This window comes from Psammomys obesus, unplaced genomic scaffold (genome assembly GCF_907164565.1).
Source record: "Psammomys obesus unplaced genomic scaffold, mPsaObe1.curated_primary_1811, whole genome shotgun sequence".
NCBI classification, from domain to species: Eukaryota; Metazoa; Chordata; class Mammalia; order Rodentia; family Muridae; genus Psammomys; species Psammomys obesus.
In genome coordinates, this window is record NW_026594152.1 from 403,875 (window position 1) to 427,749 (window position 23,875).

At 41.9% G+C, this 23,875-nt stretch overlaps 1 protein-coding gene across 1 annotated transcript in view; it reads left to right on the forward strand.

Annotated features, from left to right (window-relative positions):
• Positions 1-900: 900 nt before the first annotated feature.
• Csnk2a1 (casein kinase 2 alpha 1) overlaps positions 901-23,875 on the forward strand; it is a 44,936-nt gene continuing 21,961 nt past the window's right edge. The window contains 2 exon segments of the mRNA XM_055617967.1: positions 901-1,021; positions 20,793-21,000. Of these exon segments, the coding sequence (XP_055473942.1) occupies positions 20,900-21,000 (101 nt within the window). The 5' untranslated portion in view covers positions 901-1,021; positions 20,793-20,899.

Below are 23,875 nucleotides of genomic sequence, written 5' to 3' on the forward strand. Positions count from 1 at the left end.
TAACAGCATTCAAAAGAGAGGGAGGCAACAATGTCAAGTTCCAGGGTTGTTTGCAGTCTCCGTGAGTGGAAACATCAGGAATTTTAGAGAAGGCAGGAGACTAAGGAGTTTTGGCCATTTTTTTTTTAAAGGGGGGGGGTAGGGACTATAAAGCCAAGAGCACAAGAGAGAATTTTGAGAAGTCCCAGGATAATTTTGAGCAAAAGGAGAACATAACCGGTATGCATAGCAGAAAGCGCCCCGCGTCTATTTGGAGGAGAAACGCATGCAGAGTGCAAATAGAGTGAGGATGAGGGCTGACTGAAAGGGGGAAAACCCTATGGTATTCTGAATAGGCAACTCTGGGCAGGATTCCATAGAAGGGTTATTGCCATCTCTTGCTAGATTCTAGACTCCAGAGTCACGCCCCTACGGTATCCAACTCTCGTTAGTCTAAACTCCAAGTCCGAGGGTGGAAAAAAAAAGTGCTAAACCTAGACTAGGGGGTCCAAGCAAGCAGAGACTTCAGCTCCCAGGATGCTTTGCTCTACAGTAGGGAAGGTCGCGCATGCTTCTTTGAAGAAAGAACGGGACTTGCCGACAGGTCGTTTTCTCGCTGGGCGTAGTACAGGAAATGTAACACGCCATCTTCGGCTGTGTCAAACCAACCGTTTGTACATTCGATGGGACGCTCATGTTTTATCTAGTTATCTATTACAGGTTCTAGCTGAAATGCGCTTCTCTGTAAATTCTGACAAACTTCACGAGAAGCACTCCATTCAGCTCCCCATTCCAGCACAGAACGCTCCCAGATGACATAGAACAAGCCAGGATGGCCTCCGAGGGCGGGGCAGCTCCGCCTTTTCCGGCTCCGACCCGCCTCTGGTTGGGAGGGGGCTTCCGCTTCCGGCAGCGGAGGCTGCAGCCTCGCTCTGGTCCCTGCGGCTGGCGGCCGAGCCGTGTGTCTCCTCCTCCGCCGCCGCCATATTGTCTGTGTGAGGATAGGGGAGCGCGGCTGCTGCCGCTGCCACTTCCACCGCAGGTACGGTGGGAGGCGCGGGCCGAGGTCATCGGGGCGCGCGGGTGAGCCCAGGCCAAGGCAGCAGGGCGGGGTCGCCCCGCACGCTCTCACCCGTCTCCCGAGCGGCCTGTCGCCTTCCCCTACCCCCCTCGCCGCACACAGTAGCCGAGGCCCCTGCAGTCCATCCCGTACGCTCAGGAAGGCGCAGAGCGAGGCAGAGGGACCGGTCGGTGTGAGGGTGGGAGCTGGCTGTCAGACTTCACGTTCTTTGCAGGAGGGAGGCTGGACTGGGCGGAGACTAAGGGACAACTTGGAGGTGGGGTGGCAGAAGGGGGAAGGGAGCTGGGGGGCGCGCGCGGATGCTGGGGAAGCGCACCGAGGGAGTGGGGCCTGCTGGGCAGAGTGGCATGGAGCTTCGCGCCGCGCCGCGCGGGCCAGCCGGGAGAGGGGCCTTCGTGTGGTTCCTCTGGGCGGGGCTAAACTTCCTACCTGCAGACCCGGTGCGAGGTGGTGGGGGCCCGGGGCGGGGCTGTTGGAGAGGAAGGCCGAGGGAAGCACGAATTGGGACCGAATGGGTGGAGTTGGGCATGGGAGCTCCTTGGGAGGCTGGGTGCAGGAGGTGAGGTATGCAGAAGGAGAAAGGTTGGCTGAGAGTGTGCATGTTAGTGACCTTTTGAAAGAAAAGGACTTTCGAAATTGTTTCTTTGATTTTTGCAGTGTTAGAATAGATCAAGATTAGGCCAGTGATGGGTGAAACTTCTGGAGTTTGTTTTGGGGAAGCGAAGTCAAGACTTGGGAGAATTGGTGCTGCCTTGTCTTTGCTCTTGTGGGGGAAGAAAGTGTTGTGAAAAGGTGACAGGTTATTTGAGGAAGAAGTGATTCTCTGTGACTTAAATTCTTTCGGAAGGGATAAAGAGAAGAAATGAAAAACAAGGTAGGAAGGGAAGACACCCCCCATCCACAAGAGTTGAAGACCTTCTTTTGTCGAATGACTTGCTGTATAGGCCAGTGGCAATGAACTAAACTTCCGTAGGTTCTCAGATATCAGAGCCACTCACTTAGCTGTGTGACCTAAACTCTAGGCTTTGTTTTCCTAGTCGTAAAATGGTGGTGTTTCCTAGCTTATGAATTTATGTTAAGGAGTGTCTAAAATAATTTGTGGCAGACAGTAAGTGCTCAGGGCATCTGACTGTTACTAGAGGGCTAATTGATATGTTTGAAATGTCTCCTGTTCCGATAAAGTTTATTGCTAGGGATCACTTGAATCATCTTCGTAGTTATTTCAGATAAGTTTGTTATACTTGCTAGGTAGAACTGAGGCCAAAAGTCCAGGACAGATATTAGCTCCCCAATATGTTGCCTTGAAAAGTTCATCTGCTGCAGTCCTACCAGGGCAAGTTTGTCCTTCCTTGACTTGGAAATATTTGGCTTTAGTTTGTTATTGAAGGAGAAAGTGTACTTTGCAGAAAGAAGGAGAGGGTTGGATGTTTACTTAGTTTGGTTTTTATTAGTAGTTGCAAAGTTAGGTTACTCTTGGCAACTTTTCTTTGAAACAAACTAAGCACACCATACCTACTTTATTTTTGTTTTTATGGAAAACAAACAAAAACAGTTACATAACGGGGTGGCCGACCAGTTTGTGTGTTACCTGGAGGTTTGGACTTGATTAAGTGGCAACATTTTCACAGTGTGCTTTGAAAACTCTACTCTTTGCTGCTCTTTGCTTGCTTTTGTATTTTGAAACAAGGGCTCCTTCTGTGACCCAGGATGGTCTTGAATACACCTGCCTCGGCCTTCCGAAATCCTGGAATTATAGGCATGATCTACCACACCCACTTGGCACTAGCTTTATCACTGAATATTTCATGTGTGTATACATTCAAGTGTGGATGTATTGTTGTCTGTAGGTGAACATGGAGGCCAGAGTTAGATGTCAGGTGTCCTCCTCAGTTGTGCTCTGCCTTTTTTTTTTTATTTATTTATTAAAGATTAAAAAAATATATGTATCTGTGTGGAGGGTATGTACACATGCGTGCTGGTGGCCAAGGAGGCCAGAAGAGGGGTGGGGACTTTGGAGCTGGAATTACCAGTAATTGTGAGCTGCCCAACGTGAGAGGCGGGAACTGAATTTTCATCCTCTACAAAAAAAGTACCCACTCTTAGCCGCCACATTATCTCTTCAGCCTCACTGCCTTACTTATTTTATATTACTAAGATAGTATCTCACTAATTCTGGAGCTCCATGATTTAGCCAGACTGGCTAGTCAGCCAGGCCCGGAGATCCTCTTGTTTCTGCTTTCCCACCTATGCTGGGATTTCGGTATATGATTGAATTTAGGTCTTCATGCTTACACAGCAAGCACTTTCCCAGCCTTAAACATAACAGTTTTACATCATACAGTCATGTAAAGAAAGGCAAGGTTTTCTTAGAAATTAGGCTTAAAAACTTAGCATGGGGTTTGGGCTTCTATTGAGTAGGCAGATGATACCCAACTTGTGTGAGTGTCCATATTTTGATCTACACAGTCTGTAAATATACTGTTATAGAGTAGAAAAGGACTTTGCAGGTGTAATTAATGTTAAGAATCTTTTAAAGATTTCATTTCAAATTATATATATGTGGGTCTCCATAGAGGCCAGAAAAAGGTGTTGGATCTCCTGGAGCTGGAGTTCCAGGTGATTATAAGCTGCCTGGTGGAGGTGCTAGGAATGGAATGCAGGTCTTGTGGAAGAGCAGCAGTACTTGCTCTTATTCCCTGAGCCATCTCTCCAGCCACCAAAATCTTTAAATAGGAAATTAACCTGGATCCTTGCTTAGTGGTATCACATGAGCACTTAAAAATCAAGAGTACTTTTTCCAGCTGGAATCAGAGAGTAGACGGGGAAATAAGATGAATTTACAGCATGAAAGGGACTCCATTAGGTGCTTTTAGAGAAGGCTGAAAAGAATATGAGACAGAATGTGGGCAACCTCTAGTATCTGACAGCAAGGAAGTGAAAACCTCAGTCCTACAACCAGTAGGAACCTAGTATCAACATCTGAATAACTTAGAAATGAATTTTTTTTTTTTTTTTTTGTTTTTGGCCTTGAGATCCTAACCTAGCCAAGCTTACCTACCCATTTTACAATTTATAGAAAAGATAATAAACTTGTTATAATGCAAATCACTACATTGGTGATAATATGGTAGCAGAAAACTAGAATAGTTTTTGGTACCAGGAGTAGGGTGTTCTGTTACCTAAACATAGAAGTGGCAGTGGGAGGAGGTTGGAAGAATTTTGAAGAGTATGATAGAAAAGACCTAGAACAGATTGTTAGTAGGAATGTAGATGTTAATAACTTAGCTAGTGAAGACTGAGATAGGAGTGAGTTACATGTTACTGCAAACTGACAAGAGATGACTGGCCAGCAAGTTTAGCAGAAATTATATCTTGTGCTTTTATGGAAAGCAGAATTTGCAAGTTTATTTGCAAATAAACAGGGTTGTTTGTTTGTTTGTTTGTTTTTAAGCTTTAAGATATCCTAGCAAAATGTTGAAGGTACAAAGGTACAGCTTGCTTTTATTGTGAATATCTTTAAGGGAGTGGACCCCTGTGAAATTCATGAAATCCCCATTATGTTCTTGATAATGTTACAATTACAAGAACAATGCTAATGTCCACTGAAAGACATAGGAAAAATTAAAGAGGGCTGTTGGGCTCTCTGAAATAGTGCTGCTTTTCATAAAGAAGTGGTGTGTGCGCTGCCTTGGATTGCAAGTGCAACCAAGAGCCTAGAGGATTGGAGCTCAAAGCAGCAGAGGCTTTTCTTTGGGCAGTGAAATGGAGTTACTTTGGGTGTGTTTCTTATATTTATGTTCCAGATGTTCTAGTTATAAATACATTGTAGCTCAGAACATTTTATACCTGAGTTAAATGAAAATATTTTGTTGTTGGGTTTTTGTTTTGAGATAGGATTTTGCTGTGTATACCTTGCTAGCCTGAAACTCAATAGACCAGCCTGGCTTGGAACTTGTTGACCATCCTCCTGTATCTGCCTGCCAAGTACTGGGATTACAGTCATGTACACAGCTCCTGGTCAAAAGTTAGGTTTTTCTTTTAAACCTGGAAGCAGAAGCATTAGATGAGACTTTTTGGACTTTAGGTTGATGCTGTAGTGTTTTGAGACCTTTGGGGACTTGGTATAGGATGAATGTCTTGTGGGTAGGACAGTGTAAATCTTTGGAGACAAAATGATACCACTAAAATGTTGGATCCCTAATCTTTAGAATATTGTTATAATGCAGAAAGGAGTTGTTTTCATTGCTACTTCATAAATGAAGTGAATTGTTATGTAAATTATGGTTTACATCATTTGATAATGTAGGATATCTGAAATGCAACCCCTGTGAACAGGTCATTTGACCCCAAAAGATGCTATGACCCCACAGGTTGAGAACCCCTGATACAGGAACTTTTAAGGGACTCAGGATTATTCTGTCTTGTTTTTTCCCCTGGAGTTAGTCTAATCTTGGGGCCTTTGAAAATCAAAGAACCTGCTGGATGTGATAGTCCACACCTTTAATCTCAGCATTCTGAAAGCAGAGACAAGTGAGTTTCTTGAGTTTGAGACCAGCCTAGCCTACATAAGTTAGTTCCTGGCCAGCCAGGGCTACATAGCAAGACTGTATTTTTTAAATTATTATTATTATTTTAAAGCAAAAAACTTTTGGGTGGAGCTAGAGACTATCCTGCAGTTCTGGGAGCTACCAACAGGGAAATTATGAATACAGCGGCCTTGTGCAGCAAAGGGAGCCCCAGCTGACAGCTATCAAAGGAGTCTGGCTTCCAGTTGTACATACAGCCATAGGAAATCAAACCAACAATCTAAGGGAGCAGGGAGCAGATTTGTCAGAGCTTCCAGCAAGAAAAACAGCTGACCGATACTTTGGATTTGCCCTAGTTGGACCCTCTGCTTCTGACTGCCAGAAACTGTTATAATTGGTATTGCTTTGTTGTGGTGGTTTGTTACAGCAACAGTAGAAAACTTTATGCTCTTTTTTTGCTAGCTTTATTTCAGAATGTAAGGATAGTTGTTTTCTGGAGAACAAAGGCAGCAAAGATTATTCATAGAATAATGGTATGGAGTAGAACTTCAGCCTTCTGCTTCATGTTTAAATTGTGTGTGAATGTTTTGCCTGCACATGTGTTTGTGTACAAGTAAGTGTGTCTAGTGCCCATGGGGACCAAAAGAGGACATTGATTCCACTGGAACTGGTTCTGGATGGTTGTAAGCCGTCATGTTTGTGCTGAGCCTTGAATTAGAGACCTCTTAACCCAAGTGCTTTTAACAGCTCAGCCATTTCTGAAGCCCTTGATGTTTAAATATGCTGTTCTTGACCTTAGATGCAATATGAAGAAGGTACTAGATAACCTTCTAAAATGCTAATTCTAGTGCTGAATCGATTTGGTAGGATCATTATAAGTTGGTAGTTTTTCATGTCTCTAAAAAGATATTCCTGTATATTAGAAGAGATGGAGAGAGAATGCAAATTTTAGTGAATTAATGAGTTTCACTGTGGTCTATCTGTTCTCTTACATCCAGCTCACTCAAAAGTTGTAACTATTATTTTCTCCTGTCATTGTCATTTGAGCTTAGATTTAGCAATCATAACTACAAAATACAGTTTATAGCTTAAGTTGTTTTGTTTATTGTTGTTGTTTTTGAGAAAGGATCTCATTCTCTAGCCCAGACATTCCTGGAACTCACATTGATTCCCCTGCCTCAGCCGTCCAAGAACTGGTGTTGCACGTGGGATCCACCATGCTCTGCTTGACTTTGTTCTTTAGTAGTGTGCTCATAAGACGTGGACTAAGGGTCTACAGCTGGGATACAAAGTGAATAAACTGTAATTAATGAAAATAAATTTTAAAAATATATAAAAAAGATGTAGACTAACTAAACGTTAGAGCATGGAGGAAGTAAGACGTTTATTTCATTGAAATAAGTTGACAAAATGACATTTCAAGGTATGAAGGACTTTTGAAATTATCTGCTTGAGTTTGGTTTTTAGACTGGTGTCCTTAGAGGTGGATGTAGACTCCTGTTTGAGGCAGTAGTCATAGCTTTGGAACTGTATTCTCTGAGCACTCTAAAATACATGGGACTACAGTTACTTCTTTCCATCTGCTTTTTCATTGACTTAACTTGGGAGGCAGAGGCAGGTGGATCGCTGTGAGTTCAAGCCAGTTTGGTCTACATAGTAAGTTCCAGGACAATTAGGGCTATGTAGAAAGACTTTGTGCCAAAAAAAGAAATAAATACTAGTAGTAGTAGTAGTAGTAATAATAATAATAATAATAATGGCAACTGGATTTATACCTGAGTGACCAGGACCTAGTATCTTGCATAAGAATAGTATTGACTGCTTAACCTAAATTTTTGGGAGTTCCTAAAATGGAGGGATTCAAAGTGGCATACCCTTTAGCTATTATCTAGTGGACAGACAGACACCCCACAGCGGGGGGGAGGGGAGATAATCAGGACTACCAACCAGCTTTACTTGAATTTTTTTGTTTTGCTTTGTTTCCTTTTGGGTTTGTTTGTTACATGATGTCACTATGTAGACTGAGCTCACCTCAAACTCATGGCAGTCCTGCAGCTGTCCCCTTGAGTGCAGGAATTCGGGTATAAACCCACCAAATCTGTCCCAGCTATCTTGTTTTTCTCTATTTGTTTACTTATTTATTTTTATATATCTGTTTTTGAGATAGGGTCTCACGTAGCCCAGACTGGCCTTGAATGTACTGGGATTATAGTTTCTAGTTACCATTATGCCTAGTTTATATCTCACCGGGCATCAAACCCAGGGTTTCATGCATGCCAGGTAAACACTCAACCAGCTGAGCCCCATTCCCTACTTCCTAGCTAGCTATTTGAGTGAGGAAATCCCTCTAGATTTATTAAGGAAAAATGGCAACTGTTTGGGTTATAGATAGAATATGATTGTATTTTTGAGACAGACTCACTATGTAACTCACTACATAGACCATGCTGGTCTTGAACTCAGAGATCTGCCTGCCTCTGTGTACTGAAGTGCTGGGACTAAAGGTTTGTGGTACAATATTCAGCATTCCTTTCACTTTTTTTTTTTTTTTTGAGCATTTTTTTTTTTTTTTTTTTTTTTTTTTTGTAGCCCAGGCTAACCTGAAATTCACTGTGTAGCTGAGGATAGCCTTGAGTTGTTCTTGTCTCAGCCTCCCAAGTGCTGGTATTATAGGCATGAATCTTTTATAATTTATATGTCACATCTCAGATGTCCCTATTTCCTCTGTTCTTTTAGCACTGTGATCTTAGGAGCTTTTCTGAGTTGTTTTTATTAACTGAAACATTTTAGTCTTCTCAGAAAAGTGAACAGTTAGAATTTTTTCCCCACAGAAATGAAGCAATTGGTAATTTCTAGCAAATATTTAAATATTTTGTTCCAGATTAGAAATTCAGCAGTTGTTGAACAAATGTTACAGAAATAAAGAATTACATCTTTTAAAAAGTTTGAGGTAATATCACAAGATGAAGCTCGGAGTGGTGTTCTATTGGCTTCTGCAAGCTGTGTCTTTTATCCTTAGATTTAAAAAAAATATGTAACAACAGTTGCTTTGGTGGGTAAGCTGTTTTACATTTGTGATGATGTTTTCTTACATGAAAAAATACTGTTATCTGGAGATTTTAGGAGTGTCATGGTTAGAGGAATCTTATAATTAGTATGTGTTTCAAGAAACCTTTATCTGTCCTTTTAACACTGGTCTTCTGAGTTTTTCTGAGTGGGTTTTTTATTAGCTGAAATATTTTAGTCTGCTTAGAAAAGTGAGCATTTGGAATTTTTCTAGTTATGACTAATGCTCTAATAGATGTTTCTCAATTTAACTATCTCACTAATGTTCTGTAAATTTTAAGAAAAACACCCCATTAAAAGTGAATGGGTGGGAACCATGCTGTGGTGGCCCCACCTTTTTAATCCCAGCATTTAGGAGGCAGAGGCAGGCAGATCTCTGTGAATTCAAGGCCAGCTTGGTCTATACAGGGCATTCCAGGACAGCCAAGGCTACACAGAGAGACCTTGGCTGAGGGTGGAAGATGGGGCTGGAGAGGTGGCTCAACAGTTAAAAACACTAGCTGCTCTTCTAGAGGGCCTGAGTTCAGTTCCCAGCACCCACATAGTGGCTTGCAAATATCTGTAACTCCAGTTCCAGGATTACTTCTTCTGGCCTCCATGAGCAGAAAGTAAGCTTGGTGGTGTGTGCGTGTGAACAGCACTGAGGACAGGAAGCTTAGGCTGTAGGATTCTGAGATAGGGGCCAATCTAGGCTACATAATATGTCCTGTCTCAAGAAAAGATACTCCCTCTAAACTGGGAAGGGATAACTAATTAGAAAATTGTGTTATTTTTGTATCAAGGTGTAAAGGAGCCATTTGGACTAGTCAAAAGTTGTTCATTCATTCAAGCAGCCCCTTAATGCTTGCTGTACCTCTGTCGGGTACTATACTTAGGACCACCAGATGCCCTTGCCCTCAGCTTCACCCTGGCATTTTGTCAAAATAAATAATGCTTGGTGGTTCCACGAGGACTTTACATGCCCTGTAGTAATTGTAGCTATAGAACTGGATGGGGGAAGAATGGGATTTAGAAGTGGCTGAAGTTGCTGGGAGGTGGGGGATGGCTGGCAGGACAGTAGGAAGAACTGTACTCTTGGAGAGCTGAGGATCAAAGCTGATCAACTCTCAAGCCTTGCTTTTGTCACCTCTGCAGCTGGAGTGCATTGTGGAATGACTTACTAATCTTCAGTTTCTTCATCTGTAAAGTGGGGTTAATTCTCACCTCAGGGAATTCTTCTGAAGATTATTAATTAAATCACCACTGATAGGTCATTGCTGATGTTGCTACTCTTTTCATGATTTTCATTTCCTGATGCTGAGAGTTCTAATTTTCTTAAAGAAACATTTGACTTGAACATCTTGTTTGTGGTGTGGCCTGCTGGGTGAGTGAGGTACTGAAGCAGCTTAGGTGTGGGTCAGTATGCAAGTCACACCCAGTGTAGGTGGCCTCCATTACCCAGGCACAGAATATGTGGTGTAGTTTCAATAGATCTAAGGTTATTCCTCCTTCCCCCCCCCCCAAATTTAGGAGTCTTTTGCCTCTAATTGAGCTCATCTTGTTTCAGACTCTGGAAAAGTTCTAGGTTTGTTCATCTGTAGGCACATATAGGCACATAGCCTTTAATTGGAGGTATTACTTTCTTTTAAAAAATATTTTAATTATGTTTATGTTGCGTTCATTTTAAAACTTTTATTGGGGTATTTAAGCCTCTACCTCCCTTCCACCAACCCTTTAACCCTAGGTAAGAGAGAGAAGGTTAGTGGGGAGACCCCTTTACTTCTCCCAGCTGTTTAGGGTTAATGGGTTCTTTGGAGGCCTATACCAATCTCTGTCAACAACAAACCCAGGAAGCAGTCTCTCCAAGCCAATGTGTTCAAATGTCTTCTAAGCTGAAACACCTTCTCTTTCTGGGCTTTCATGTTTATATCCCTCCAAATCATAGACCATGCCCCTTTTCTTTCTGCATGAGGTAGGCACTTACCAGCTGCCAAAACCACATCCCACGGGAGGCAATCATCCGTGCATCCGTGGACAAACTAAAGCTCGAAGTAAAATCCCACACTTGGGATTAAAACAAAAACATATTTACGTAACACAACGGAGTTTAGAAAGAAAACAAACCAAAACTTCCATTCCGCAAGTATTTGTGCTTTTCTTTATGGGGATGTGTGCACGTGGATGTAGGTGCCCTAGGAGAACAGAGGATCCCCTGGAGCTGTTCATAGGCAGTCATGAGCCACCTGAAACAAGTGCTGGGAACTGAATTCTTGACCTGTAAGCCATCTCTTCAGCACCCAGAGCTGCTATTTTCAGTGGGATTATAATCATAGATAGGGAGTTACTTGCCTATAGTGTATTAGGAATGCATACTGTATTAGGAATGCACCTATACTGTATTAGGAATGCATCTTTTCTGTACTGCTGTCTCTCTTGTTTCTGTGGATTTTGCTTGTTTGTTTGTTTGTTTGTTTTTGAGACAGGGTTTCTCTGGGTAGCCCTGGCTGTTGAGTTCACTCTGTAGACCAGACTGACCTTGAACCCAGAGATCCTCCTGCCTCCACTTCCCAAACAGGGCTCAAAGGTATTTATCACCACCACCACCTGGCATGGATTTGTAGTCCTGACTGTCCTGAAGTATGTAGATCAGGATGACTTCAAACTCACGAGATTGACCTGCCTCTGCCTCTTGAGTGATGGGATCAAAGGCACATGCCACCACAGCTGGCTTGTTTTTATTTTGAGTGGGCTCTTGTCGTGCAGTTCTGGCTGGCTTGGAATGTACTAAGGTATTTCTGCCTCAGCCTCCAAGCCCTAGTATTGGAGGCATATACCACCAGGCCCCTGCAGCTGCTTTTTTCTTTGAGAGAGAGGGGTTGGGTAAGTTAGGTGACCCTTTATGGAATTAGGTCTTGCTTTGTACTCCTGAATGTCTTGGAACTCCCATCTTCCTCTTGCGGTGTGATTATGCTCGGCTTTAAAGTAACTTTTTAGAGAGGTGTCTTGAGTATTAACCTAGGTCCATATAGGAGTGTTCTGTCACTCAGCTGCATTTATAGCTAATATAAATATTATATCCCCAAACCAGACCCTTCATGGGACCAGAGAAAATTTATTGTTTGAAGGAAGTTTTCTTAGTCTAGTGTGCAGTTGAAACTTTGGAATTTGAAAGTCAAAGCCAGGTGTAAAAGTAACTTTTATTTGCATGTTTCATTTGTTGTCTCAGAGGTTTACTGCTTTCTCTGTTAACCTAGGCCTAGAATGTTCTCAGCCTCTGAGACTTACTGCTTAATAAGCTCACCCATTCTTGTTCTTTCTGAGCTCATAGCTGGCTGGTTCAGCCCAGCTGTTCCCGCTCAAATTCCTCTCCCAGCTGACTACTTCAGTCTGTCTGCTCTCCTGGCCCCAGAATTATTCTGGTTGGCCTCAAACTAATCCCACAATCTGCTCTAATCTTTGGTTCCTTCTTATTCTTTGGCTTGTTCTGCCTTCAACCTCTATGTAAAATTCTCCAGGTAAAACTGCCTCCTCTCTTTGCATTGCCCCTAAAGTAGCTTTTCTTTTTCTCTGTCTTCTGTGAGAGTTGGGGGTATTCTATTCTGTCAAACCTTTCTTTGATTTGCTACTTTTTCTGCCACTCAATTAGACATCACTTTCAAACTTAGGTGCCTCTTTCTACAAACTGTCTTTACCTTTATTGTTTGGGATTAAAGGCATGAACCATCATGCCTGGACCTAAGCTACTTGCTCTGTACCAGGCTGGCCTTGAACTTAGATATGCTTGTCTCTGTCTCCTAGATTAAAGGCCTGTTTCGTTTTCCAGCCGGATCACACAGACCTAAAAGGTCTTGCCAGAACAGCCATGTTCTGAATTCAGAATTCTTCTGCATCCAGGGAACTCTCAAAATTCTAGTTGCTGGTTTTATTAATATTTGTTTGTTTGAGGCAGGGTTTCTCTGTGTAGCCCTGGCTGTCCAGGAATTCACTTTGTAGACCAGGCTGGACTTGAACTCAGATATCCATCTGCCTCTGCCTCCTAAATGCATGCTGCCACAGCCCAGCCAGTTACCACTTTTTTTTTTTTTTTTTAATTACATTTATTTATTGTGAGGAGTGGGCACATGAATTCCGGTGGTTCTTTCCTGCCACCATGTGAGTCCTGAGGGTCATCAAGGCTTGGTGCTAAGCATGTTTATTCACAAAAGCCGTCTTGAGAGCCCTATTTATCTTTGTGTGTGTACGCGCGTGCACACAATCAGAGCTGACTACAGGTGCATGTGATTGTGTTTCAGCCTAAGGTTGATGTCAAAAGTTGCTTCCATGATTCTTTCACCTTACTCCTGGAGGCAGGGTCTCTTAATCAAACACAGAATTTACTGATATCCTTAGTCTCACTAGCCAGCTTGCTCAGGACATGCTCTGCCTTCCAGTGCTAGAATTACTGGTGCACTCCTGCTGACATTTACCTGGGTATTCTAGGTATCAGAACTTAAGTCCCCTTGCTTGAGACATCTCCATAGCTCTCTTATTTTGTTTTTATTTTTTTTTTCATGGGGTCTTGCTCTGTAGCCCAGGCTGGCCTAGAACTTCTAAAAATTCTGCTCCAGCCTCTTTTTTTTTAAAAGTACTATTATTGCAAGCACATGCCACTGTCCCTAGTTTAAGCCAGAATCTCTTAACTATTACACCACATCTGATGGGCATTGCTGAGGTGCTAGTACTGTCAGACCCTCAGCCGCTTGTGTAAGGCACAGGGCATTAGCTGGAGCAGTGTTGGTCATTTATCCCACTGTGCCACACAGAAGGATCTGTTCCGTGACTTGAGCTTTACAATTTTCAGTAATTGAGTTTCTTAACAGGAAAGATTCAAGGGACCAGCTAATCTTTGGATAATTTTTGCCCTCATGTTAAAAAAAAAAACAACAACACTTTAAAGTTTCTCAGAAGTTCAAATCAGTCTCTTTCCATGTGTGACTCAAGAAATTACTAAAAAAGTAATAGTAATGGCTTACAGTTGGATATTGTAAAGAAGTCCTTTTTTTTTTTTTTTTTTTTTAAAGCACTGAGATAAAGAAAAAATATAGTTAGCTTCTATTAAAGTATTGATGCCTGGCTAATTCTGATTGCTCTTGTATCTTTTCTGGAACTGACATTTTGTAAAACATCCATCTAACTTGGCTTTCTTTCTGAAACATAACTTTAAGCCTGTGCTACAATTGTCTCCCTCTCTTCTGGAAAAAATGAAATGAGATGTGCCAAGATTCTCAAATTGGGGTGGAACTAAGGCTCAACAGTTGAGTGCTTACTGCTCTTAGCAGAGGTTGCAGGTTTAATTCCCAGCACGGGTGTGGAATCCTACAACAGTAACTCTATTTCCAGGAGATCTGACTCCTCCCTCTGGCTTTCTCCAGCACTAGTTATGGATATGGCACATAGAATGTGCAGGGAAACACTGATACAGAATAAAAATTAATCTAAGAAAATAATAAAGAGGCCAGGTGTGGGGGTGTATGTGTTTAACTCCAGCATGCAGGGAGGCAGAGGCAGGAGGATCCCTGTGAGTGCAAGGCTGTCCTGGTTTATATAGCAAGCTCCAGGACTATGCAGAGAGACCCTGTCTGATAAAGCAAAACAAAATAAAAAGAAGAAACAAGGGTTGTAGAAGCTAGGCATGGTGGTGCGTAACTGTAATCCCAGCACTCTGGAAGGCAGAGGCAGGTGGATCTGCAAGACCAAGGCCAGCCTGGTCTACGAAGGGAGTCCAGGACAACCAAAGCTACATAGAGAAACCCTGTCTCAAAAACAAAAAAGAAAAGGGGTTTGTGTGTGTGTTTGTGTGTGTGTTTAGGCATATGCATGGCATGGCCCTGCACCCTGTGAGGCTAGAAGATAACTAACTATTTTCTTCCACCACATATGTCTGGGGGTCAGTCTGGGGTTATCCAGCTAACAGCAAGCTCCATTACCTGCTGAGTCATCTTGCTTCCCCCCACCCCCTTTATTGTTTCTTAGAGACACGGTCCATGGAGCTCAGAAGTGGGCACAAAGTCGATGCTGATTTTTTTTTTTTTATGTTTTATTTATAGCTGGGTGTGATAACTCACACCTTTTTCCAGCACACTTGTAGGTAGGGGGTGCAGAGGTAGGTGGATTTCTGAGTTTGAGACCAGCCTGGTCTATGCAGTGAGCTTTGGGATGTCTAGGGAGGACCCTGTTTTAACAAGAACATAAAACGGTGATTATGTTCTTTTAGTTTTGCCTGCGTGTGTGTATGTGCACTCCATGCATGCAATGCCTGTCAAAGCCAGAAGAGGGTGTTCAGATCCCCCAGAGCTAGAGTTACACATGGTGGTAACCCTGACAGGTGCGTGTTGTAAAAACTTTTGTTTTGTTTTCATTTCTGTGGCAGTTTCGTCTGCATGTTATGTCTCTGCTCTGTTCTACCTGCATATGGCTCTCCCAAGGTCAAAGGAGGGCTTTGGATTCCCTGAAACTGGAGCTATGGGTGGTTGTGAATCCATGTGAATGTTAGGGATGAAGCCTGAGGCTTCTCTACCTCTGAGCCATCATCTCTACAACCTCTGACCTTGAGCTTCTCATTTTCCAGCTTCTACCTCTCAGATACTAGGATTATAGGTGTAGGTGATCATTGAGACACATAGCAAGGCACTCTTCCCCTTTCTTTTTTAGCGAATAGAGACCTTGCCTCTCTAGTCTCCAGAGGCTACCTTAAAATAAGTTGAGGTATGATATTTATTTCTTCCCTTGGTCTTGTCATTTTTGCATCCTAAGTGTGTAACCTTCAGTTGGAGCCTCAGATTCTTACAGAGAGGATCATCCATTAGACTCCCTACCTTACAAGGAAGGACACTTGGATTTAGCTTAAGTCAGAACAAAATTTTAATCTTCAAGGATTAACAAAGGCCTTTCAGATTTCCTTGCTTATTTCTCTGATTCCTATTTTCTCTCCACTTTTGACTATAATTGCTTTTTCTGGCCCAGAGACAGGACCTAGGAGATAGTACAGAATGTGCCCAGCATATTCAAAGCCTTGAGTTTAACTGCTAGGACCACCCTTAATGCCCTTTTGTGTGTGTGTGTGTGTGTGTGTGTGTGTAGGGGCGGGGTTACTTTTCAAGACAGGTTTTCTCTGTGTAACTCCAGCTGTCTTGGAAGCTAGCTCTGTAGACATGACTAGTCTTGGGCTCAGAGATCCTCCTGTTTCTGTCTCCTGATTGCACCACTATGCCAGGCCAGTGATACTTTTATAAGGAAGAAAAGGCAGATTTTTTTTTCCCTCAGGTTTACGGTACCAGGAATTGTGCAGGGATGTTACTAAGTATATTCCCAGCCCTTGTTTGACTGGGTTTTGATCTTTGAATTTACAGCAAGGCAAGCAAGTACAGTTGTACTTTCCCCGTGTTGTCCACAGATGTTACTGTTCCTGTGCAGCAGTTTTTAGGTGAATCCCTCACATGGTTGCTTTTCCTTCAAGCGTAATCCTACATGAAGAGTCCGTATGATACGATCTGGCCGCATCCCTTATCCTTTTGTGTTTGTTTAGCTTTTAAAATGCCATTTATTTTGTTTTATATCTATGCATGTGGTGCACTTGTGCCATGGTGTGAGGGTCAAGGTCAGAGGACAGTTTGCTACTCTTACCGTGTAGGTTTGAACCCAGGTCCTCAGGCTTTGTGACTGTGTGTGTGTGTGTGTGTGTGTGTGTGTGTGTTTCTGCCCTGCTCCCTTACCCCTGAGAGCCCTGTGCTACCATGGGCCCTGTTTTGTTAGTTTGAGAGAAGATATAGCCAAGGCTTGCCTCTACCCAGCAGTGTAGCTGAGGATGAATTTGCACTCCTAGTCCTCCTGCCCCTCTTCCTGCCAAGTGCTGGGATTGTAGGCTGGCATACCATGACTGGCTCCTTTTTCTTTACAAATCTTTGTGTCTGGGTGGTTATAAGATCTCACTCATTGCCTGTGTTTGGTCTGGGGATGGATGTTATAGTTTGGGTTGTTGGTTGCTGAAGATAGAACCCTGGTCTTAAGGTGGTAGGCAGATACTCTCAGTGTCTACCCCCTATCTTCGTGTGTTGGGTAGTGATAGAACTTGAATGGAGGTATCATGCATGCTAGCCAAGTACTTGACCAGTGAGCATCCCCATCTCTCATGCTTTGTTTTGATGGGTAATAAACATTAGTATTTAATGAACTAAATAAAACTGGTTTGTGGTATAAAAACCAGTTTCACTTTTTCAGGTTCTAGAGTCATCTAGTAGTTGGTTCAAATACCAGAAAATTCTTCAACAAAAGTTACATTAGTAGAAATATGTAATCAGGCTTGTGTAGTTATATGTATTGGAACATTTGTTTCTAAGCTTCTAGTTTTCTTTTCAGTTACCATGTTGAAAAACAGGCGTCATGTAGACTAGAAGAGATGGTGGGAGAGAGGCTTTCTAAGTCAAGAAGAGTTTGTTTTGAAGTTAGTTTTACATACAGCTCATTTCAGTAAACTTAAGGTCTTACTAGTGCATAATTTAGCTTTATGATTTAATAGTTTTTCTTCAATTCTGTTTTATTGAAAAATAGGTTGTACAGAGCCATGTAACTGGCTTTGGTATGCCCTGGCTATTTAGTAAAGATTTTGACATTGCTTTTTCACAGATTTATGTTAGGCTACTTCAGTCTTTTGATTTGATTGTTTCGAGGTAGTCTTGCCTTATATCCAGTTGGCCTTATTCTTGGTGATCCTCCTGCCTTAGCCTAACTGGAATTAACAGGTGCTGGAATTAACAGGCTTCCACCACCATGCCCAGTAGTTATATCTTCAGTGTCAGGTTGAGGGCTTTTGGGTTTGTAGATATGGTGCCATGGAATTGTTAGTCACCAAGGGTTGGAAAGGTAATAATTTTTATGATGATTCAGATTTCCTTAGGGTCTAATTTATTATTATGAGCAGTGGTTAGGAAAATGGAACGTCCATGTAGCCAGTACTCATATACTTTGTTGACTTCCAAATAAGCTGGTGTGTGTGTGTGTGTGTGTGTGTGTGAGTGTGTGTGTGTGTTGTGTTTTTTTCTGAGACTGGGTTTCTCTGTAGCCTTGGCTGTCCTGCACCCAACCATGCCCAGCTTAAGTAAGCTGTTGTTAAAATATGGGCTGGGGAGATGGGTCCGTGGGTTATGAGTGCTTACCCTAAAAGCATGAAGACTTGAATCTGAGTCTCTGTCAGTTACATAAAAAAATTAGAGGACTAAGCTGGGTGATGGTGGCACATACCTTTGATTCCAGCACTTGGGAGGCAGAGGCAGGTGAATCTCTGTGAGTTCAAAGGCCAGCTTGGTCTACAGAGCTAGTTCTAGGACAATGCTACATAAGAAATCCTGTATTGGAAAGGGTGGGAGGCCAGGGACCTGGAGAGATGATGGCTCTGCAGTTAAGAATACTTGCTGTTCTTCCAAAGTAACCAGGTTCAATTCCCAACACTCACATGGCAGCTCACAACTCCCTCTAACCACAGATCCAGGGGATTCAATGCCCTCTTCTGACTTCAGTTGGTCTTGCATGCATGTGGTAATATAGGCAGGCACAATACCCATATACATAAAAGAAAAAAAAATTTAAAAACTTAAAAGTTGAACATGGCTGCTATGCCTGTAATCCTCAGCATTGTAGAGTGGAAACTGGTGGAGCCTGAGAACTTGCTGGCCAGACAACCTAGCCCAGACAGCTGTCGCTTTGGTCCCTCCTCCCCATAAATGTTTGCAGAAATTGAAAGGTTATGTTAGACGTGGTTCTTGACTTGAGAATTAAAGATCAGTTAAGAAATTAGGATTTGATGGTTAGTTTGGGAATATATGGAAGCAGTGAATTCCAGCTGGGCATGGTAGTTTACACCTGAAATCCTGGCCTTGGGAATTTGGAAGCTAAGAAAGCAGAGGGAAGATACAGAAATAAAAACCTGGTTCTTCAAAGGCCAAACAACTTATCTTCCTTAGTAGTGGCTATTCTTTGGTTAATCTATACCCATATGCATAGCACTGTTGTTCATAGTAGTTAAGGTGTTGACTCGGGCCAAGTTCAGGTCAACAGATGATTGGATAAAGCAAAGTATACTGCTTGAATGCAGTAGAGTATTATTCCCCTCCAAAGGATGAAATCATAAGGTGTACTAGAGGGTGAAGCTTTAGGATGTACTAGAAAATAAACCAGATGTTGAAGAAGGAATAGAAAATAAAGCTGGATACAAAATATGGGTGTTCATTTTCAGTGGACACACAGTATAAGTTTGGAAGTTTCAAGAAATAGGTAGTAAATTGATAGCTGCACAGAGTGTGGATGTAACCAATTCCACTAAATTGTATACTTACACATGGTCAAAATTATACACTTGTGTATTTTTATATTAAAATTTTTTGACAGTGTGTAAGATAAATACAAAACACATTGATGTCCTTGTAACTCAAGCTGCCCAGTGTTTTGGGGGGTTGTTTGTTTTGTTTTGTTTTGGAGACAGGATTTCTCTGTTTAACAGCCTTGGCTATCTTGGAACTCCCCTAGTATACCACACTGGTCTTGGACTCACAGAGATCTGCCTGCCTCTCTGCCTCCCAAGTGCTGAGTTGAAAGGCATGCGCTACCATGTCTGCATCCATTCTGCTTTTGTGTGTGTGTGTGTCTGTCTGTGCACCAGTGCACATGTTTGAGGGTGTGTATGTATGCACAGTTGTATATGGTTGGTGGACAGGGAATAACTTTGGGTGCTATCTAAAAGACACATTCACTTCCTTTTTGAGACCAGAGTCTTTCTTGATTGGCCCGGAGCTCACCAATTAAAGGCTCGGCTAGTTGGCCAGCAGAGCCCCAGAAATCTTGGCTGTTCCTCCCCAGCGCTAGAATTAAAGGCATGTATCACCGCATGTACCAGGGATCTGGGAGTTGAACTCAGGTCCTTGTAAAGTGCTTTACTGACTAAGCCATCCCTCCAGCCCCTACCCAATGTAATATTTTGTTCTATTTGTGACTACTTTTATGTATGTTATGTATGGGCACACCTAGTTATTTCAGGAATTTTCTTTACTATGGTTATACCCCTGTCATAATTTTTCATTAACATAAATCTTTAATTTACCTTTCCTGTCTAGTTTTGTCAGTATTATTTTCCTATAGCTTCTCCATACTGTGTGCTACAGTAGTCAAGGGAGTAGTGTTATGTTGTTATGTCTTTCTTGCTGCCTTTTGATTTTTGGTGTTTTGCTTTGTTTTGTCTTTTGGTTGTATATGGCGATGGTGGTGGTGTTTTGAGACAGGGTTTTGCTAGGTAGCCTTGGCTGGCCTGCATCCTTTGTATATCAGGCTGGCTTTTGAATGAAGGTAGGCATTATAAACCAGAAAACTATAGATGATATGTCCTTTTGACCCAGTATATTTTCATTTAATGTGTGGTACAGGGATCAACCAGTGTTGCCGGTTTTTCAGTGGAGGAAGACAGAGATGTCGGGGGATTTGCTAGCATAGTTCTAAAAATTACTAATTTCCCCCTAGATTTTGTTGTTGACCTGTTTTTTTGTTTTGAGACAGAGCCTCATGTTGCCCAGGCTGGCCTACAACTTGATCAGTAGTTGAGGCTGACCTTGGATTTTCTAATTCTCCTGCCTCTGCCTCATGTGTGCTCTTTTCTGAAGATTTAGGCTTTTGTTTGTTTTGTGACAGTGTGTCCTGCCCAAGTTGTCCTCATCTGTATAGTTGATGATGACCTAGAACTCCTGGGCTAGCTCCTCAGTGCTAGGATTACAGGTGTGTATTGATACACCTTGTCAATAGCAATTTTTGTTACATTTGTGCTTATAAAGAGAAAGTACCATTTTCGGTTCTTAAATCAAGTATATCTTAATGTTCTGTGTAGACAGTGGCAATGCTATTGTATCTACCCTCAGTGCTATTTTTATCTTCCATGTTATCTTAAAAAGAATATCCAAGCATTGCATGCAGATTACAGGCTACTTTACAGGTTTGATTAGGTTCCATAGCAATTCTAGCACAGCTTAGATATTTTAGCACACAGGTATATTTGAAGCCATTATTATTAGTAAAATAGTTCTCCCCAATATACTTTGAAAAAAGTAAAAAAAATTGTTTTATCTTTTTACATTTTGTTTCTGCAGTTTGAAGAAAGCAGGTCTGAAACAAGGTCTTATCCACTTCTGCTTCTGAACAGTGACTGACAGATCTTCAAACATCAAGTTCAGCTTTGTCCGTCAACCTGTCTGACATGTCGGGACCCGTTCCAAGCAGGGCCAGAGTTTATACAGATGTTAACACGCACAGACCCCGAGAATACTGGGATTATGAGTCACATGTGGTGGAGTGGGGGTAATTATTTCCATTTACTTCACTGTACTCACCTAAAGTGCAATATCTTGTAGATTTTTTGAGTAGTTCATATCAGCAAGTCATGTCATGTCCAGGAACTCCTCCAAAGCTCAAGAACAAGGCCAAGCTTGCTTTCTTTGGGCTACAAACGTATTACACAGTGAGTTGCTGATTGGCAAGCTCAGTTTGTAGGTTTTCAGGGGGATCACAAGTGTGGAACTTGCCTAGGCTTCTGAGTTAAAGGCTAGCATGTGTTCTTAGCATTGAAGACAGGTTAGAGGCTCTGAAATCACCAAACCCTTAGTTACGTATGGCATTTTGGGAGTCAGAGTTCTGTCCCGTGGTGAGAATAAAGGATGAACCAGTTCTCTAAAAACAGAAACTTCTTTGGGGTGATAAGCAGGATTTAAACTCTATTCTTTCCATGACCCTCCACACTTATGTGTCAGTCCAGTTGCATTCTTGAGCTATTGTCTCTTTCAACAACGGTGTTTACTGTTACCATGAGAAGCTCATGTGAATGTTTGCATTTCCTGTCTAAACATGGCATCTAATTGAGTTTTCTCAATTTTTGTGATAAAAGCATTTTGGTAGTTAAGAACAAAATAAAGTGATTTAAAACTTAATAGAGGTAACTGAGTTAGATATAGGAAGCTGAGGAGCTAAGGCAGGGTGGCCTTGAATTGGAGGTCAACCTGAGCTACATATTACAACCTTGTTTAAAAAACTTTTTAAGAGGAGCTGGAGAGATGGCTCAGATGGCACTGGCTGCTCTTCCAGAGGTCCTTAGTTCAATTCCCAGCAACCTCATGGTGACCCGTAGATACCTACAGTGATATCTGGCCTGCAGGTATACATGCATGAACACCGTATAAATAATAAGTAAATAAATCTTTAAAAAGAATGAATTAAAACAAAACAAAATAAAAAATGTTAACACCTATATACTGTATTTTATATCTGACTACATGTGACTTTGTATTCTGTAAGCGGATAAAACTGTATGTTTTCCATTCTGGTATGCTGTGATATTTAACAGTAAGCAATTTTTCTGTATATAAGGAGACACTTTTGCCTTAGTGATACCATCAAAACCCATGGTGCAAACCAATAAATGTTATCACTGTTAATAATCTTAACAGTTCTGTAATGTCATAGACTTTGAACTCTAGTTAATACCTATATTTATTACAGAAATCTTACGAGTCTTCACTTTAAAACCAAGTGTTTACTCGTAGCTCAGCTGAACTGCTACTAGAGAACCCCTTTAAATGTTTACATGGTGCTGTTTGCTTGTTTGTATTAGTTTGTATGTCATATACAAGAGAACTCAATGACCGGAAAAGAGACCTGATGGTATTAATATTTTTCATTGTTCTTAGTTAATTTTTGTCTTTTCTTTCATTCTTGTTTGTAACTGGTTAAGGAAAATGAATGGCTGATAATGGTACATACTATAGTATAAGAATAAATGGAATTCATACACACACACACACCCACACCCCATTACTTAGTGTTAAACCTAGTGGCTTATAGTTCATAGGCAGGTATTCAGCTTCTAGGTAATAGCTCCAAGCTTCCAGATTTGCTGCCTAGCCCAAGATGACGTTACACTTCTAATATTTTGCCACCATCTCTCATCTGGGATTACAGCTGTGTACCAGCATACTCAGGTTATACATCAGGGATTCATGCATGGTAGAGTATTTTTAACTGAGCTACCTCTCAGTCTAGTTTGTCATTTTCTTTTATTGGGGGGGGGGTAGTTAAAAAATATTACACTTCATTTATTTGCTGGGGAGGCTGTGTGAGCCACATATGCCAAAGCAAAGGTAACTGGCACATATGCCAAAGAACCAGATGATTCTGCTTTTTTTTTTTTTTGTATGGGATCAGAGAGTTGAATTCAGGTCTTCTAGCAAGGGCCTTTACCTTCTAAGCCATCTTGCCAGCCCATATTATTTGTATTAAGATTTTCTTATTTGATATGTATGCATGTTTTTGCCTGGTGTCCCTAGAGATTGGGGGTGGGGGTGTCAGATCCTCTGGAACCGAAATTACAGATGGTTGTGAGCCACCATGTAGATGCTGGGAACTGAAGCTGGGTCCTCTGTCAGAACAAGTGCTTTTAAACAACTAAGTCATCTCTAGCTCCATTTGTTGGGGCAGGGCTATATTTTTGAGACAGATTCTCAAATATTAAGGATGAGTTGAACTCCTGATCCTCCTGCCTTCACCTCCTAAATGCAAGGATTTGTTACTACAGGTATATGCCACCAGCCCCACTTTATTTTTATTCAAGTTTCTTTAAATTGAATAGGCTAGCCTTGAATTCACTCTCTAGCTCAGACAGGCCCTAAATTTATGTTCTTCCTGTCTTAGCCTCCGAAATAGCTGGGAATAGGCATGTACTACCATACTTGGTGAAAACTGGGCCTTACTGGTTTGTTGTCGTTTAGTTGCTTCTTTGTTTTTGTGGCAAGCTTTCAGTTTGTAGCCCAGGCTCACCCTAGATTTGCCATTCCCCTTCTGAGCCCTAGGATTACATTTGTGGATCCCTGCAACCAGCCAGGCCTTCTAAAGAAACTGTGTTGTTGATTAGAGCAAAGGCCTCTAAGTAGGCATCAGGGAAAGAGAGAAAGTATTAACATGCCTTCTTTACTCTGCCTATGACCTCTAATGTCCTTATTAGCTAACAGAATGGGGGTAAAAGGAGGATCTCTATGGCTCACTATTTTTAATGTAAGCTTTATTACATGTCAGGTCTTGTCCTGAAGGACAGGTGAAAGAGCAAACATACATTCATATCTATGTTTATACACACACACGTGTGTGTGTGTGTGTGTGTGTGTGTGTGTGTGTGTGTGTGTGTGTG